The 17,936-nt window shown below is 37.3% G+C and overlaps 2 protein-coding genes across 2 annotated transcripts in view; one reads left to right on the top strand and one right to left on the bottom strand.

Annotated features, from left to right (window-relative positions):
* Nucleotides 1-2,160, bottom strand: part of LOC136238286 (contactin-6-like) — a 22,182-nt gene extending 20,022 nt beyond the window's left edge. The window contains exon 1 of the mRNA XM_066028683.1: nucleotides 2,050-2,160. Within this exon, the coding sequence (XP_065884755.1) occupies nucleotides 2,050-2,101 (52 nt within the window). The 5' untranslated portion in view covers nucleotides 2,102-2,160. The remainder of the gene's footprint in view (nucleotides 1-2,049) is intronic.
* On the top strand, nucleotides 2,085-17,936 carry LOC136238287 (biogenesis of lysosome-related organelles complex 1 subunit 6-like). Its single transcript, XM_066028684.1, has 5 exons — nucleotides 2,085-2,213; nucleotides 17,060-17,233; nucleotides 17,289-17,376; nucleotides 17,580-17,666; nucleotides 17,716-17,936. The coding sequence occupies exons 2-5, from the start codon at nucleotides 17,070-17,072 to the stop codon at nucleotides 17,830-17,832; spliced, it is 456 nt and encodes a 151-aa protein (XP_065884756.1). The 5' UTR covers nucleotides 2,085-2,213; nucleotides 17,060-17,069; the 3' UTR covers nucleotides 17,833-17,936.

The raw sequence follows: 17,936 nt of genomic DNA, 5'->3' as shown, positions 1-17,936 counted from the left end.
TTACAAAGATACCTTTAAACAAATGTAAACTCAATATCAAAACATATACCACCACTTACGGATAGAACTTGACAATATTTCAACATGCATTGGTAGTCATAAAATATCTAACGCACAATGCCTAAGGCAAACATTGTTTCGATATTACACCACATTGACAATCATTCAGAAAGCATGTATATATGTGTGTAGTGTTCTGTGGTGTGTGTTTGTGTGTGTGTGTGTGTATGTGTGTACGTACATACACATGTACTATGATGTTCTCTCTTGATGACAAAGGCAGGTTAGCTACATATATACGCATAAAAATCATCTTGCATTCATCTAATCTAATTACTTCTTGAAGCAGATAAATGCTGCATATGTAGACAGGCCAAATTAAATGGTATGAACAACTGTCAGTAGTCATGCACAAATGTGACATTAATGTACTGCTCAATAACATTTCAGAATATATCCTGTAGTAGTTACTAAGACCACAGAGTGTTTCTTTTTCAATACAAGGATGGTATGTTTTGACCTTGGTTTTGATATTATCAGAGGAGGTTGGACACGCTCTAAGCACCAATAAAACAAATTATACAAAAATTGTTTTGTTGAGGAGGGTAATAAGCCAATCTCAGTTTAATGCAGTGGATCATTGTTCCATGTACACAAAACATACACAACAGGGGGTACTGATGAAACCCGGAATGGAACGGACGCGCGCCAAGTTTTAAAATTGTTTTAAACAAATTGTGCACTGTTTCCAACTGTCATACAATAACTAGAATTGTGCTAGAATTAGTTTGTTTCTGTTTATAGGCATGCTAGTAATCATTCGCTCGAAAGTTCTATTAAAATGCCCACCACGTGGCAAGGTGTGTGTATCCAGTTCAGTTTAATCCTGGTATAAGTACTTCCTTACCATTCCAAAAGGTAAACTACTATAGTATTTTCATGTTGTAGCGGTATTCAAGGCTTTTTAGTACAAGTGCATGTCGCTGGTTTTAGGAAGCAACTATAATTCTACCATTATTGGCAACGATTTACGAGAGTTAACAAACTGCAGTATGTTATATTAACAGTACTTACAAAAAATAGGTTTTAACAGCTTAGCTAAATGATCACTGTTCAGCTTAGATGATTGTACAACACATTCTTGTACTGGGCATTAAATAGAGCTGTCGAGCAAATGACTTCTAGCATGTCTATAGCAGAAACAAACTAATTCTAGCACAATTCTAGTTATTGGGTGAAAGTTGGAAACAGTGCACAATCTGTTCAAAACGATTTTTAATTTGGCGCGCGCCCCTATTGGTTCCGTTCCATTCCATTCCGGCTTTCATCACTACCCCACGACAGGTCTGGTGAAGTTGTATACACCAAACCCATGACTTGTGATTTCAAAGTACATTGCATTGAAGTTTACATGAAGCACGTTCTGAATATCTAATGAACCCCAGTGAACCCTTCGTTTTTCAGTTTTGTATTGCATCTATTGAAGGTCACGTGAAATACCAAGTAAGTAAAACCAAAAACAAAATAGAGTTCAATTAAAACGAAGTTCAATTAAGAGTAATATATTTTGGCACTTGAAGAACATCCAACCTCCTCTGTGACAGCATAGCGGATATTTTCTAAATAAAGAATTCAACTTCTATAGCCTCGATCTACTGTCTACACACATCCATTTCTACACTTGCAATAAATTAGCTAGTCTCAAAGTGTTTGGTTTAAATAATTATGTTCCCTACATGACATATACTTTTGTAGGAGGCTCCCTGAGTTGTAGCAAAAAGGCTCTAGTTCCCTCCAGTGAATTATACATTTACCGAGTAAAGTTGTATATTCGCATTTTTTTTGTCTGCTGAGACAGTGCCTCGGACAATGTACAATCTTAATAGTATCATATCAGTTCTAATATTTCAGCTAATCATTGTTCCTCGCATTGTTCTCGCACAGGCACGCCCTGCCCGACCATCCCTAGGCCCGTCGACCATTTAGATACCATAGGCCATAGAACATACGAGGCGATATAGCACAATTCACAACTACTGAAATACTTACTTGTTACTAGCTGAACACTACAGACGAACACGACCCAAATCGTACCCTTCATCTTTTGTTGTTGTATGAACTTGAAAGTATTGGAATACAAGAATTCCACTTAAAGGCTTGTCACGGCACTCGATGTAAAATCAGTGAATGAATTCTGACCAGTTTAAATAAAAGTAAGCTTAATGTTCGTAGGCTATAATATTATTATGTGAAAGCTGTTATTTAATTGGTAAATTAGGAATTGCAATTAAAGCCCACTATAAAGTCGTCATGTGACATTGTTCTGATACACACCATGGGGGATCAATATATTAGTGGTGATAATCCATTGGAAGCTTTCAGTGTTTGAAACAGTGTATAACCCCAATAGGCATGTACTATGTATGGCCTACGACTGGTCAAAATCAGTCAAGATAAATTTTGACTGAAATTTGTCTTGTCTATTGACTTGTTTATTTTCAAGCTCTACTGGCACAGCTTTGACCGTGCTGGGAAAACAGCCTGACCATTTTAGCATAAAGCTTCTTTACCACACAAGTATGGGTGTGGATAAACAAAGAAACATATAGCGCAAGTCGCCAATTATCGGTACCATTTCATCACGCAATTGTAATTCCTTAATTCAAGGGCATATGAACTTCCAGTTTGAACCGTTTAGCAGAGCAGTCCTTTGTCTCTTGGCACACCAAATTTTAATTATCTCACATGAGTGAACGCCTTGTTATGAGGAAAATCGCGATACCTATCGTGTGCCAATTATTGGCATGGAGTACCTATTATCGGCAACTGTGCTTTCCTGATTGGACCAATTATCGACACAATGTACGATTTTGTGTGTAACTGCATGATGGCTCGTTGGTTCTTTGTGAAATTTTTGTAGGGGGTGCAGTCCTTGGATAACTCAGTTTCACAGAAGTTTTACGAAGATGAGGCCAGCCATTTGAGAGATATTCAGGTTAGACATAAGGTTTCCAATGCAAAATTATATTTACGCAATTTCATACTTAACCAGAAGCGCTTTAACAGCGATAATCACCGAATGAAAACGATCTATGAAACATTTTAGAGGATATAACAGCCCTTTGTGCAACTTGATAGCCTCCATATGCCCTGTAGCCTCTGCAGTTTACAAGTGCCAATAATTGGTACCTACCGGTAATTGGCGACTTACGCTATACATGCACATGCGCACTTTTTTTGAAAAAATTTCAGGAAACCACACCCATAGCCAGTCTTTAGCCAGTTGTGAATCTTGTGATGCATGCCTGGTTAAAATAAAATTCTGGACATTTATTTAAGGTCCCTATTATTTAAAGTTCCCTCACATTTAGTTTTTCAGTTCTGAAAGTATACACCATGGAATGATGGAACCCTCTAGGTGTCTGCATGCAGTAGTGATGTATTTTTCTGACAATGAGACCAAAATGTATCACTCACAGTGCAATGATTGCACTCAAACAGATGAGCAGTATATCACAATAACTTGATACATATTCCAACTCTGCATGTGCACTTTTGAATCCTACATGTACTTTGAGTTATAATATTTTTGTTACCAAAGTGTAAGGAATTTCACAAAAGAACAGCCCTGCTAACAGCCTTCTACAAGCCCGTCAATACTTGCATATACAATATATACAATAACCTGTCACAGTGCTGTATTGTAGATAAACTGGCTTGGACCATTCCTGGTCTGTTACACGTCGAGTGGCAGATTTGCAGGCCTGTAACAGTCATGTGCTCTGGTACGTCCTGCAAAAAATGTTTCTTACAGGCCTGGTACATACATGTGCTTGTTACTATGGTGATTACTGTTGCCATTGGCTACTGTATTGTTTAGTTGCTAATGGCCCACATAGCAAGTCTCCCAGTATATAGCAGTTACCGTATAATGGGAATGATCTGCGGAAGAAAACATTTGTGAATGATCTACTATTTCCTCATTCGCGAGAAAATGTTCCCGATTTATTGCACAAAGTGATTTAATAATTGGGCGCACACTTGCAACAGATTACATGTAATTGTGGATAGGGAACGCTCAACTCTGACATGTTGCATACACATACTAGTAGCCTTGCATGATCGCTGCTTTGCTGGAGAAGTAGGTATTCACAATAATGAGTGTGGATGATAGGCACGCCTAGCCGGGGCAGCACTAAAACTGAGACCAAGGCCATAGATATACAGACAAGTACCCAGGATTGGAATCATCTGGTTTTTCGTGCTGGATTATTGTTACCGGAAGTAGCAATATCTTCAAAATTGTCATACGGAAGACCAGCTCTACTCTTGTGAGTACTTCCTATAACATTAATAATTAGTTGCCGTTCGCTATACAGTGTAAGTCTGGTTCCCTCAATAATGGTGGCTATGCATTGGCTAGCCGCATCGAGAGACACACCTACAAACCAGGCCCTACCGCATGAGGAAGGCTTACCAACAGCTAAACAAGCTCTCAAATATTGAAATTTTTACAGAAACGTAATGTGAATGGCGTATTTCACTATCCCGCCTTTTTCGAAGGGAGTAACAATGATCCGGTGAACACGTTTGTATTGAAGTTAATGGGCTCACGTGAGATAATTTCAATCCCGGGTACTTGTCTGTATATCTATGCCAAGACACGCCATTCCTGCACAATGAATCGCTGGGCCGCAATTATATTTGTCCCGTTTAGCTTTGCACGATCGCTGCTTTGGTGGAGAGGTAGGTATTCACGATAATGAGCGTGGACGATAGGCATGCCTAGCCGGGGCAGCACTAAAACCGAGGCCAAGACATGCCATTCTGCACAATGAATCGCTGTGCTGCAAATATATTTGCCCCATTTCTCTTGCATGAGTAGCACTGATTGTTTTACTGTCACTGAAGTTTGCATCTCTCAGTGTTCAAATCATATGGTCTTGCTCCTCACTGGCTATACTGTCATGCAGTTTAGCGAGTAGCAACCCGCTTGTGCACTAGTTATATGAATGCTTGCGTCAACTGATCCATGAATCAAAAAGTTTTTTTTGTTTGTTTTTTTGTAGGGAAATTTTTGCAAGAACACATTCGTGAATGTGTCTAAAATTACAAATGTTTTCTTCCACGAATCATTACTGTTATACGGTATTATATACACACCTTACTGACTCACACACTGCACCAAGGTCTCATTTTGCATTTTAACCTTCCCAACAAGTTTCATATTTCATTGTGGGATTTGAAATGCAGCAACGTTTACAGGCCTGTATCAGACCTAAACATTTATTCCCCAGGAGATATTTCACAGACCTGCCATAACACTTAAACGTTTCACAGACTCCTTACCAGTTTACAAATACAAGCCTGTCTAAAATGTAACACAGCCCTGCTGCATGGATTAAAGGAAGTTATAGGCCTCCTACTGTATGCAACGAAATTTTTACGTAAGAAAAATTTGATGAATTCACACTTCATCAGATTTGACGAATTAAATGTTGACAAAAATCAAGAAATTACAGATAAAACTTGTACTTTTAAAGGTGCTTAAGAACATTTGATGAATTTAAATGGAAATTAAACCAATTCATCAAATTCGTCAATTTTTCTTTCGTCAAAATTCCTGCATACGGTAACATGCAAATTATACAAAACACCTAACTTAAGATTTGTCTTATGAGAGTCATAAAATGTAGCAAGACTGTAATTCTTTCAAAGGCTTGTAAGAATTTGAGAGCGTTTATAACAGACCTGTGGTACATTTAGGTGATACTGTACATACTGGCCTGTAACCATCTTACTGCCTGTAGCAGGCAGCTCACAGGCCATAAAGCAATACATTCATGCCTGTATCAAGCCTGTAACAATATAAACCTTATGTAAGGGTTGTATGTTTGGTAAGGAATCAAAGTAATAAGCTATATAACTTAGCAGATGAAGTAGGAATAAATTTGTATGCACATTTTTTTTATTTCCTGCTGGAAATATTCATATCTATGCCTTTGTTAATGCTGTACACAGCTAATGTAGGGTAAGTCAGACTTTTATTTTGTTAAATTTGAGAAAAAAAATGATGTATCAACCATTAAAAGAGTGTTAAGATGGCTTGTAACTCCTGCAAGCAGTCATATATTAGCAGAGGCTCCTGCACTCATAAGGATCAGGGTACTCTAACAGAGCACTCATATGTTGTAATGAAACAGTCCAGTATAGCTGCAGATTTTTATTTTTTTGCTTTTTCCAACCTGCTAGTTCATTACTACATGGTCACTTCTATGAAGCATAAGTATGTCGTATGCAAATTCCAGTCCTGTTGTTATGTTATTCTAATATATTGTGCTTGTGCATTGGAATTGTAGGCTGGACTAAGGGAATCGATGATAAATGATAAACCATGCAATGCATTATTTTGCTCTTACAATACTTAAACGAAGTCTTATAGCGATAAAAATAGTAAAACAAGAAAAATACAGTAGTTCTGTGGGAAATCTGTACATTGGCATGTTTTCACAACAAAAAAGCAGTGAAACTAGGTCTGAGTAATAGTACTACAATTAACTTAGGTTGGTGTAAAATTCCGTACTTTTGCAAATGCTAGATTTTTTGTTAGCTATTTATGTAAGCCTGCATGTGACTGTTCTATTAGAATGTGGTACTTGGCTGTTGTATTAGGGTGACTGCTTTATTAGAGTATCTAGAATGAACGCAATGGGTGTGGTTACCATAAGCCTTGTTTTCATATTTATTGTAGACCAAAAAAAGGTGTGGTGGCTGTGATTGATCATTGGGATGAACCTTAGCGACCCTTCCTTGTAGTATTTGCTTCAACCATCAGTATGGCTGTCTGACCTTTATGTAACAAGTACAGAAATCTTAACCCTAGGCTTGCCCCCTTGATGCTGTTTGGCATCCATCTCCTATTCATTAAGGGGCATGTTTGCCATGTTCCTATCATTATTAAGGGGTGTGTCTGCTCACTGCACAGTGCAGCTTGATTGTTATCATACAGTACGGTAGTAGTACTGTATATTAGGGATCACAGATATTTGTACCTCCTCACAAAAAGATATATATATATATATATATATATATTGACCAACGTCACAATATACCTTTGGCATTATTGGTTTCATATAAACCAAGTCCAAAAATGCCTTCAGTATGACCTGATTTAACCATTCCAATAAGAAATAGGTTGCTACAATTTTTGAGAAGTTATCCACTGACTGACTGACTGACTGACTGACAGCCTGCCTGCCTGCCTTCAGACAAGTGTAACTTGACAACGGGTAAGGCTACGGGCTTGATTTTTTCACTGTTTGAGCCTGACAGATGCATTATGGCATACTGCAGTATGTATAATGCACGCAGGAGTTTGTAAAACACAGAATGCGGAATAGCGGAATAAGCAAAACTTACCTTCTGCAGAATTATATAATTGGTTATATACTCTATAGTAATTTTACTTTGTTTACCTTGTAACAGCTAATGCATTCTTCATGGACTTACCCGTGTCCTCCTTTGCGTCCCATTTATGTTTGCTGACAGTTCCAGTTGTCAATTCACGGTAGCACCACACGATAACTTCCCTACCAGAATTATCCAAGTTTTCCATTGTGACTGGATTGATTAGTAGTAGTCCAGTAGTAGTTTGTAACTCTAGTAGAAGCATTATCATGACAAAGTCCACCACACTTTGTAAGTCATACATGGCTTAAAATGATTTTCCTAAAATAATTTTTCCTAATTGAGAAGCTTGTGAAACCTCTATGGAAGCTCTAGGCAAGAATGCGTTAAGTGATACCCGTTGGTAGCATCCTGGGTTTGTCATGTGGAATCAAACCTTGCTATTAGTCAGCTGGTATTATTTACGTGTGTACTTGTGGGTGTATGTGACCTTTGGACAGTGGTTATTAGTACAAGTATACAGAAAAATTTGGAATTTTCAACTAGAGTAGGGACCATAGCACATCGATAAAAAGTACTGAAACAAGTTGGAGTAGTGCACAATATTTAATCACAGTAAAACAACAAGAAGTGTTATATCCCTACTGTGCATTTGTATCTTGAGCACAGTAGGGATGCAACGCTTCTTATTGTGTTCCTGTGATTTAATATCATGCACTACTCCAGCTTGTTTTAGTACTTTTTATTGATGTGCTATAGTCCCTACTCTAGTTGAAAATTCCAAAATTTTTTGTAAATATTATTATGACCGGTGAACCCACACATACTGCATCTGAAATGATGCCACGCGTCCCAGCTATATCAATTATCATCTGGAAAGTGAAGTATCCATTATGCTTCATTGTCAGCTATGTTCAACCTGTTACACAGCATTTCAGATCTAGAACTGTTTGAAAAGCACCTCTGCAATCCACGCATACCGAAAGAAATGGTGCCGTGCACCCCAGTTATATCAATTATCGTCTGAAAAGTGAAGTATCCATTGCGCTTTGTTGTTGGCTTTGTTCAACCCGTTGCACAGCAGTACGAATCAAGAACTGTTCGAAAAGCATCTCTGCAATCAAAACAGCCACTACGTAAAATACGGATGATTTCCATTACGAAGGGAAGACATCACATGCTATTGCTAAATCGACACTTTTGTTGTCAGCAAAGATGAATGGGACACAAAGGAGGACACTGGTAAGTCCATGAAGAATGCATTGTACGTACTGCGGTATGCCAAAAGGCACCTCTTGGGCTGAAGTGATGTCAAACAGTGAAAAAATCAAGCCCATAGCCTTAGCCATTATCGAGTTATGCTTGTCTGAAGGCATCAGTCAGTCAGTTAGTAGAAAATTATAAATGCATAGTTTATTTTTAAAATTCCGTAGCAACTTGTTGAAAGCGTATCAGGTCAATCTGAAAGCTTGTTTTGGCTTAGTTTTACCTAACCAATACTGCTTCATCGTCATCAGGGAAAATTGAGGCTGGTTATTGGGTGATGTTATTTCTTGGGCCATGCCTACTCCTTTGTGGTCCCTACTATACAGTTACTATGTTTATTTCACACAGTGTATCAGGGTTTCATTTAGGAGGGGGGTCACTCGACCCCCTTGACAAATTCTTGCCCCCCTCCCTCTTAAATTTTTAACAATAGTTCAAATGAAAGTGCCTCAGGATACATCAGAAGCAATCTAAAGTCTAAGAAGTAGCATGTCCTTCTCAGGTACATTAGGATGCACCAGAAGCACTTTATGAGAGTCTAAAACACAATTTTTTTCTGGAGCGGCACATTATTCTCAGGTACCTGAGAATGCATTAGAGTAGCAATTTACAAAAGTCTAAAGTGCAAAACTTTCTGGAGCAGCATATCACATTCTGAGATACCTGAGAATGGACCAAAATCAATTTACGAGAGTCTAAAATACCCTGGAACGCAGCATCTTATTCTCAAGTACCTCAGAACATACCAGAAGCAATCTAAGAAAGTCTAATATACAAAATTTTCTGGAGCTGCATGTCATTGTCAGGTGCCTGAGAATGCACCGGAAGTGATCTAAGAGTCTAAAATGCGAAGATTTTTTGGAGTGGCATGTTATTCTCAGGTAAGAATGCACCAGAAGCAACGTGACGGTCTAGTGGGCATGGTCCCTAGATGCTTTGCACATAAAAGTAAGCATAGAGATGCTTATACTACCACCCCTCCCCCCTCTCCCTTACTCAGATAAAACTGTATGTATGGTACATATGTACGTTACGCTTGCATGCAATTGTAAATATGTAATGTGTGTGTGAAATGTATGCGTACATATGTGTATGTACATGCGCTTGTGTGTGCTATGTGCTGTGTGTGGTTAAGAAATTGTGACAGTGGTAATTATAATAATCCAATAATGGTAATTCTACAGTGTCCATAAGAGGAAACTATTGCCTATAGGACATTCCTGTGTAGTTCAGTAAACAAGTGAATGAGTTACACCAGTTTGTTTACTGTGTTGACTATTAACCTTCTGTTGTATGTATACTATCGTTGGTAATTGACACAGTTTGTTGACAATCAATATGATAATTGTCCTTTACTGTACAGCTGTATGTGTACCATAAACACTTGTGCTATTCTGAAATCTGTAATGTTGAGTGAAATGCTTTTGTGTGCAGCTCAGCTCTGTTAGTTGACATCTTCTTAGTCTTAATCACAGGAAGCTTATGGGATATACTAGTTTGCTACTAACATTACACACAATTTGAGCTTTTATCATGCACACCTGTCTTTGTTGAAGATAGTAGCTGTGTGATATTATCCCAAATGTTTCCAGTACTTCATGATCACTGATATCCTGTGTGGGTTATAAAGATCATGAGAATGTTAACGAAATTACTTTGACATTTACTGGATGCATACAGTTAGGCTATGGAGCTATTTGTCATCCTGTTAGTATACTATTGTTTCTTGTCTTAACATTTTGTTATTTTATTTCTGATTGTAATTCCTGTTTGACGTAATGTTGGTACTTATATGGAAACCATAAACAATGGTGGGTAGCAACTGTTATCATGTTTTATTTGAGACCAGCAGTTTGTTATTCTTACCTCGTGACACCCCCTTAGCTTATCATCAAGACTGGTGTTTATTTGCATGCAATTCCAAACTATCTATAAGTTCATGATGTTACAAGTAACCATGTGAACAATCCACATGCATAAGATTTGTGTCGATTACTGTTGCCAATGTTTAAAAGCTTTGATGATGTTTGTTTTTTACTTTCCATTACAATGATAATGTTTAACCTTACAAGACACTTAACTTAAATGGCCAGTACTTGACTCTATGCCTCAGATAAAGCCAAACACGTAATCAAAAGTTCTAGGAAAGAAAACACCTGTTAAATGAAGCAAACACTAAACACCCAGGCCTTTTGTATTTGAAGGTGGTATATATATATAGGATTAACCTGATTAAGAAAAGTATCTGTATAATCTCTGTTATTTATGTGTAACAATATTCATGTAATATTTGGTGGTTAAACTGTTCTACTGTACACATAATGAACCAATTTACATCACACTTTTACCATCGGCCATAATACATTTGTTCATTGTTGTTCATGAGCTTGCCTTGTCATGCTGCTAGTCATACGTGATGCTGTGAAAATTGTTATTGGTCCCAAGATATTGGTATTGTGGAGCAATATAAGATATTGCTTGAAATCATTAATGATTTCATAGTGCATGCACTGTGCTATGTGATCAGCATGTAGAGTTGCCTGATCGATGTGATGCATTTTGGACAGTAAGAAATTTGCCTTAAATCATTTTGAGGACAAATTTTGGCTTGTGTAACAATTTGTTACTATGACAATACTTTTAAATTTTTGGGAGATTTCTAAATAGGGAAAACAGACATACAAACAGACTGGATTTTACAAGGGGAATTTTCCAGTATGGCTAACAGTATATCATCCCGAAGTACATCAAATGTCTTGCTGAAGCCTTTGAATGTGATTATGAAGCATTCTGAAGCCAATATCAAGTCCTGTGCTTAAAACTAGTCTTTAGTTAATTTGAATTAATGCGAGTGATAAGTGAAGTTGTTATTGTTAGTGTGTAAACAAGGTTAAAATTATGAGCAACATAGTACGAATTCTGTATATTACAGCAGCCAGCCTTTGTTAATCACAATGCTACCAAACAGTTCGGTATTCGTTCTTAATATCTGGATGCTAACTTTGACATTCGATTTAACCCTAATTCATACAGTGACTATTAGTACCAGCTAACAACAATGGCAAGGTTTGATTTCTCAAAGTACAGACATCAGCAAAGATAGACTATCGTTCAGCTCTGGTCTGCAGCCACACAGAAACCAGATGACCCATTGGTACTCCATCAGTAGCTTTATTGTTGTGGCAAAGTCCACCATGCTTTGTCTGTTCTGCCTAATTGTGCATTAAGTGATACCATTGGTAGTGCCCTGGGCTTGTATGTGGAAATCAAACCAGTTTTTCTAATAGCCACTGTACGAATATATGTACATGCATGCGTATGTATGTATGTATGTATGTATGTATGTATGTATGTATGTATGTATGTATGTATGTATGTATGTATGTATGTATGTATGTATGTACGTACGTACGTACGTACGTATGTATGTATGTATGTATGTACTTATGGATGTATGTATGTGACCTTGGATAGTGTCTATTGGTACTTTACATGTAGTTCACACAATGTATGATTTAACATATGCTTGCATATGTAAGCGTGATGTAAGTACATATGTACTGTGAAATGGGTACGTTATATATGTGTATGTACTACTATAGCCGTGTGTGGTTTAGAAATTGTGACAGTGGTAATTATAATAATCCAATAACAGTAATTCTACAGTGTCCATAAAAGGAAACTATTGCCTTTAGGACATTCCTGTGTAGTTCAGTAAACAAGTGAATGATACACCAGTTTGTTTACTGTGTTGACTTTAACTTTCTGTCCTATGTATACTATCATTGGTCAGTGACACAGTTTGTTGACAATCAATATGATAATTGTCCTTTACTGTACAGCTGTATGTGTACCATAAACACTTGTGCTATTCTGAAATCTGTAACGTTGTGTGAAATGCTTTTGTGTGCAGCTCAGCTCTGTTAGTTGACATTTTCTTACTCTTAATCCTGATTAAATACAGCAATTAAATTTATGGGAAATACTAGTTTGCTATGAACATTATGCACTTATATTATGCACACCTGTCTTTGTTGAAGATAGTAGCTACATTGTATATGATATCACCCCAAATGTTTCCAGTACGTCATGATCACTGATATCCTGTGTGGGTTCTAAAGATCATGGGAAAGTTAATGAAATTACTTTGACATTTACTGCTCAGGTGGGATACATACAGTTAGGTTATGGGGCTATTTTTTTTGATCATGTGATCCTGTTAGTATACCATAGTTTCTTGTCATAATATTTTGTTATTTTATTTCTGATTCTAATTCTTGTTTAACGTAATGTTGGTTCTTATACAGAAACCATAACAATGGTGGGTAGCAACTATTGACATGTAAGGTGAATGCTTTAAATACTTATTGGTCTTGTACTAAAAAGAAAGAAGCAAGGTGATTACATGTAGTTTGTAGCAAATACTAAGATTTCCTCTCAGGATTTATGTATGGTATAGCTCAAGTGTTAGCCTAGATCTTTTATTTGAGACCAGCAGTTTGTTATCCTTACCTCGTGACACCCCCTAGTTTATCATCAAGACTGGTGTTTATTTGCATGTAATTCCAAACTATCTGTAAAGTCACGATGCTACAAGTAACCATATGAACAATCCATATGCATACAGGTTTGTGTCGATTACTGTTGCTGACATTTAAAAGCTTTGATCATGTTTGTTTTTTACTAGCCATTACGATGATAATACCAAGACGCTAAACTTACAGTAAATGGCTGGTATTGCTCTGACTTGACTCCCAGTCTCACATAAAGCCAAACATGGGATCAAAAATGCGAGGGAAAAAAAAAACAAGCACCTGTTATTTTATAGAAAAATCCAGCTTTTGTATTTGGAAGGTGATATGTAGGATTAACTTGATTAAGAAAAATATCTCTATAACAGTATTCACATAATATTTGGTGGTTAAATATCTTGACAAACAATTCTAGTAACATACCACATCCTTCATGGTCCATATCCCAATGGGACAGTGGTTAATCTGACCATCAGCTAAACTATGTCTGGACTGTGGTGTGTGTTGAACATGTTGCTAAGGATATAATAATATATTTCCCAGTACTTGACTTGTGGGTAAGGAGTTATGTCTATTGTGTCTGTAAAAACAACTTTCTATAGAGAATTTTCTACTATTTTTATTATATTATTGTGTTGTGGTAGTACATAATTTGGGAGTGAAAGTGTAGGAGATGTTTTTCATGGCAGGGTGGACCAAGGGTCACTGTATTGGGTCTGTAGGTAGTTGTTCCTCCCTTAAAGTTTAAAAATATCATTTAACTGGTGTACACATTGTTTTTTCTGTTAAAAAAAAACAAAAAACAAACAAAACATTTCAATGTAGTGACAAAATTGATTTGTAGTGGCCATACAGATAGCAGGGTGGGGAGTGGAAACCTTTTAATGTTGGTATGACAAGCTGGTGAAATATTAAACTATCTGAGATGCCATAGAGAGTCTTTAGACGTGCAGTCGTCCAGGAATACCTTCTACATTCTTGTGAACACAGGGAACATCAATCTCACATTACCAGACTCCTTTCAAACAACCTAACAAGCCATAGGTTTAAACTGTACAATTTTATAACAATGTGTGAAAACATTTATGACTTCTTTTGCTACCTTTCAATGTCACAAAATATGCATTGTTTTATATGGGACGATTTCTATTTGTACGCTAGCCTTTTATTGGGTAATGTGATGAAGTGAAAAGTGTTGTGGTAACGAGTGGGATTGTAATTCAAAGTGATATGCTTATCAAATACATTGTCGGTATGTAAGCCTCCTTAGTAAAGTAATATGCCTTGTCTAAACTTATTCAGGCTTCATCTGGTGTACTCCCGTAATGGGTACTTATTCTGGTATTCACAAGTTATCCTGTATTACCAGCTGGCGGACTTGTAGAAGCTTGACATGTACAGTAGTGCTCAACTGTGCATGACATTATGTACAGGCCCGTCTAACCGCAGCTCTTCTGACGAGCAGGCTACATGAAGGCTAGATGAGTTAGCATTAGTTAATGTTGGCACCCAAATAATGAGGACGCATATGTACCTAAGGTCCCAAGGTATTAAAAGAACTGACCAGGACACTTTTGGTTTTAAGCTTTAGCTATCACCCCCACACATACAGGGTAATACATCAGTAGAATTGCTTACTGATTTATCAAATGGTTTGTAATTCTTCTTCAATTGTTATGGTTTGTGGCTGCTTTCATCCATCATCTAGTAGTAGCAGTCGTAGCTCTGTGGGCACACAGGTGCACAGGTAGCCTCAACGTATGTGACGTTCTTTGTAAGGCTACCGTTGCCCTGTATGCTCACTGAGCTTCAACTTCTTCATCTCCTGTAATAGCTTATAAAAAATATTTCTATCTTTTGTCAAATGAATGGCAAGTAGGTATATGGTTGAGTTGTGCATGCCAGTGGTTTAGGAACTCCTCCATGTGGCATTTTCCTTACTACGGCTTCTAGTACAACCTTTAGGCCCTTTACAGAATTCCTACACAAAATCTGGTTACCATTCTCTGTAGTACTACACATGGCATTTGCCAATTGTATTGACAATGGCATACAATATATCCTACTTACTACAGTGCCAAGTATCTTTAGAATCATGAGGATTATTTTGCAGGTATTTTAAAAGCTTCAGGAAATAAGATAAGTTAATAATATACTGAGTTATGGGCTATAGAGGCTATATACACCTTATAGTTAATGTACCTTTTGTTTGTATTAAAGGAGGCATCCATTTCCTTTAGCAGTTGAAGTTTTCTTTGTCCCAGTCTGTATAAGCAACCACCTCTGACTCGGAACTTCTGACAAATGACCACGGATCGCTCACTAGGTGTAATCATAGACTTAATTGAATATAGCCATGTAGACTAAGGCATTTGGTAGTTGTAAGGATTGGTCGATTCCTTACAAGGCGGTCTGAGTATGGCTGCAACAGTAAAGTTAGCATACCAGTGTTATGCTAGGTAACAATGGTAGTCTGTAAGAATGGCAATTTTTATAGGTAGCAGAGGTGTCAAGTTTCATGATCAAATGTTTCTAAAGTGATTCACGAGAATTTGGCATATCTTGTAACTACGTGTGTGTGTGTGTCACTGTCTGAAAGCTTTCTTTATAGTTCACAGATATAGTTCACAGATCTGGTTTCTTTATCTACTACACAAACAACAAATATTACATTGTGAGAACAAAGCCACAAGATCTATGAATACACTTAATGGTAAAAAACAATTTCACTTGGTAAAGAAACAAAAATGGTTAGTTACGCTAATTGGAGAGGTACTAATGTGTTTAAAAGGTGTTTGTAACTCGCTCCACCTCTTAACAATCCTTCAGTCTGGTAGGAAAGTGTGTATATCATTATGCAGCCTTGGTTAGAAGCCATTTTCGTGACAAGGGCAGGCGTTTCCCACCAGCTGAACACAAAAGAACAAATGATACAAAACTATAACAACTATACCATTTCTGTAAGAGTGTAATTACAGCCGTAACCTAAGGGGCAGTGTTCAATTTCACAGTCGTTTGTCTTCAATACTAAACTGTACAAACTATGTCGGGCTGATGTACATTGTTTTGTTACCACGCTGGGTGGAATATATTAAGGACCATTGAGCATGTTAAGTGTTGGGTAGTACGAAGTTGATGTTTTCTCATACCACAAGACCCACAGCTCTAACCTCAAAGGCCAACACTGTTTTGTGGTGTGTTCGATATTGTTAACTACTATATGAAACTGTAGGAATATATAACTCCACAGATTGATGTACTATTAGTAATTTTATTATTTAAATCAAAATACCTTTATAGTAAAACTTGTTGATAGTCATGCTATAAGGTTAACTCAATCCTTAGGTACACAAGGATACTGTGCAACTAATATACAAGTATACATGCATGATATCTTATGTTCACTTTGCTTACCCTGCTTGCTACCAGAGGTGCTGCTGTTTCTATTGTCCTGAATTGTCCTTCTGTTCATCTATACACATACACTGGCACCACCAGAGACTTAACAGCATCAATGATTCAGTTTGCTGGTAGGGTTGGGGTTTTATTCAACTGGTTCGTTAACTGATATAGAATCCTTAGCAGTGCTTCCTGTTGTTAGTATTCCAACCACATGGGAGGTCTGAGGTATGTAGTGTTTCCATTACTACCTTTCCTTGTGAGGCTTCGATACTTACCAATGGTCACATGCTTGTCTCTCTGCCACTCCATCCATCTCTTGTTTTCATTGTGTGGCTGACCAAATAGCCACAATAAAGTTAAACTAAATGAGCAGAGGTTAATTTTTTTTTATTTGATGACCTGTGTGTGGTCTAAACCTCACTGACTACATGTACCATTCTTTGTATATACAGAGGAGGGAACATGAGTGATAGTAAGGAAGAACATCCCATTGCAGAGGCCACTGAAGACAACTTAGAAGTACTGCAATTGTTCAGTGACGATACTAAAAGGAGTTTGAATGAGGGGTTTCTTAGCTACTTCCTCCCAGAAGTGACCAGACTTCGGGAGAGCTTTCAAGAGCTGACGTAAGACATCTGCTTGTTTCCTTTATTTTGTTGTTTCATTTTTTTTATTTTTTAGTAATAGCCAGGAAGAGATGCTGCTGTCAATCCAACAAAAGCTACAGGGCTTTGAAAACCAAAAGCTGTCAGCTGATATACAAGAAACAGTAAGGATGTTTAATATGCCCACAATGCTTGTAACAGTAAGGTGATATCCTTGTTGAAAATCATATCATTGCCTTATATGCCCTCATGTAGTTGGGTCAATTGCCACCACAAAAATGTGGGTACAAAATTCCACTTTTAGTAGGACATGCAGAATGTCAGTGGGCCAGCAAGGGAGTGTGTATATGTTTCTCTTGTTCTACAGCTTCATCTGGTACCACATTACAAGCACAAACTAGGAAATATTGAAAAACAAATGGATAACATCAAAAAGAAGATGACAAAACTTAAAGTAAGGGAACACGTACATCAATAGAGCTAGATATACTTGACGTTGATAGGAAAGATCTCACAAACTTGAGGAGCGGCGAAAAATAATTGATGAACAGAAAGACGAACAAGAAAAAAAACGGAAGGAACAGGATAGAATGCTTGAAGCTAAACCAGCAAAGCACTAATAAACTTTAATAATAGACAAAGTACCGATATTTTTGACACACAATTTTTAAAAGTACTCGTGCACTGTGTACATAATTATATTGATCTTCTTGTAATGCTGAAA

The sequence above is a fragment of the Dysidea avara genome, chromosome 11 (genome assembly GCF_963678975.1).
Source record: "Dysidea avara chromosome 11, odDysAvar1.4, whole genome shotgun sequence".
Lineage (NCBI taxonomy): Eukaryota > Metazoa > Porifera > Demospongiae > Dictyoceratida > Dysideidae > Dysidea > Dysidea avara.
This window is presented reverse-complemented; position numbering and strand designations above follow the sequence as displayed.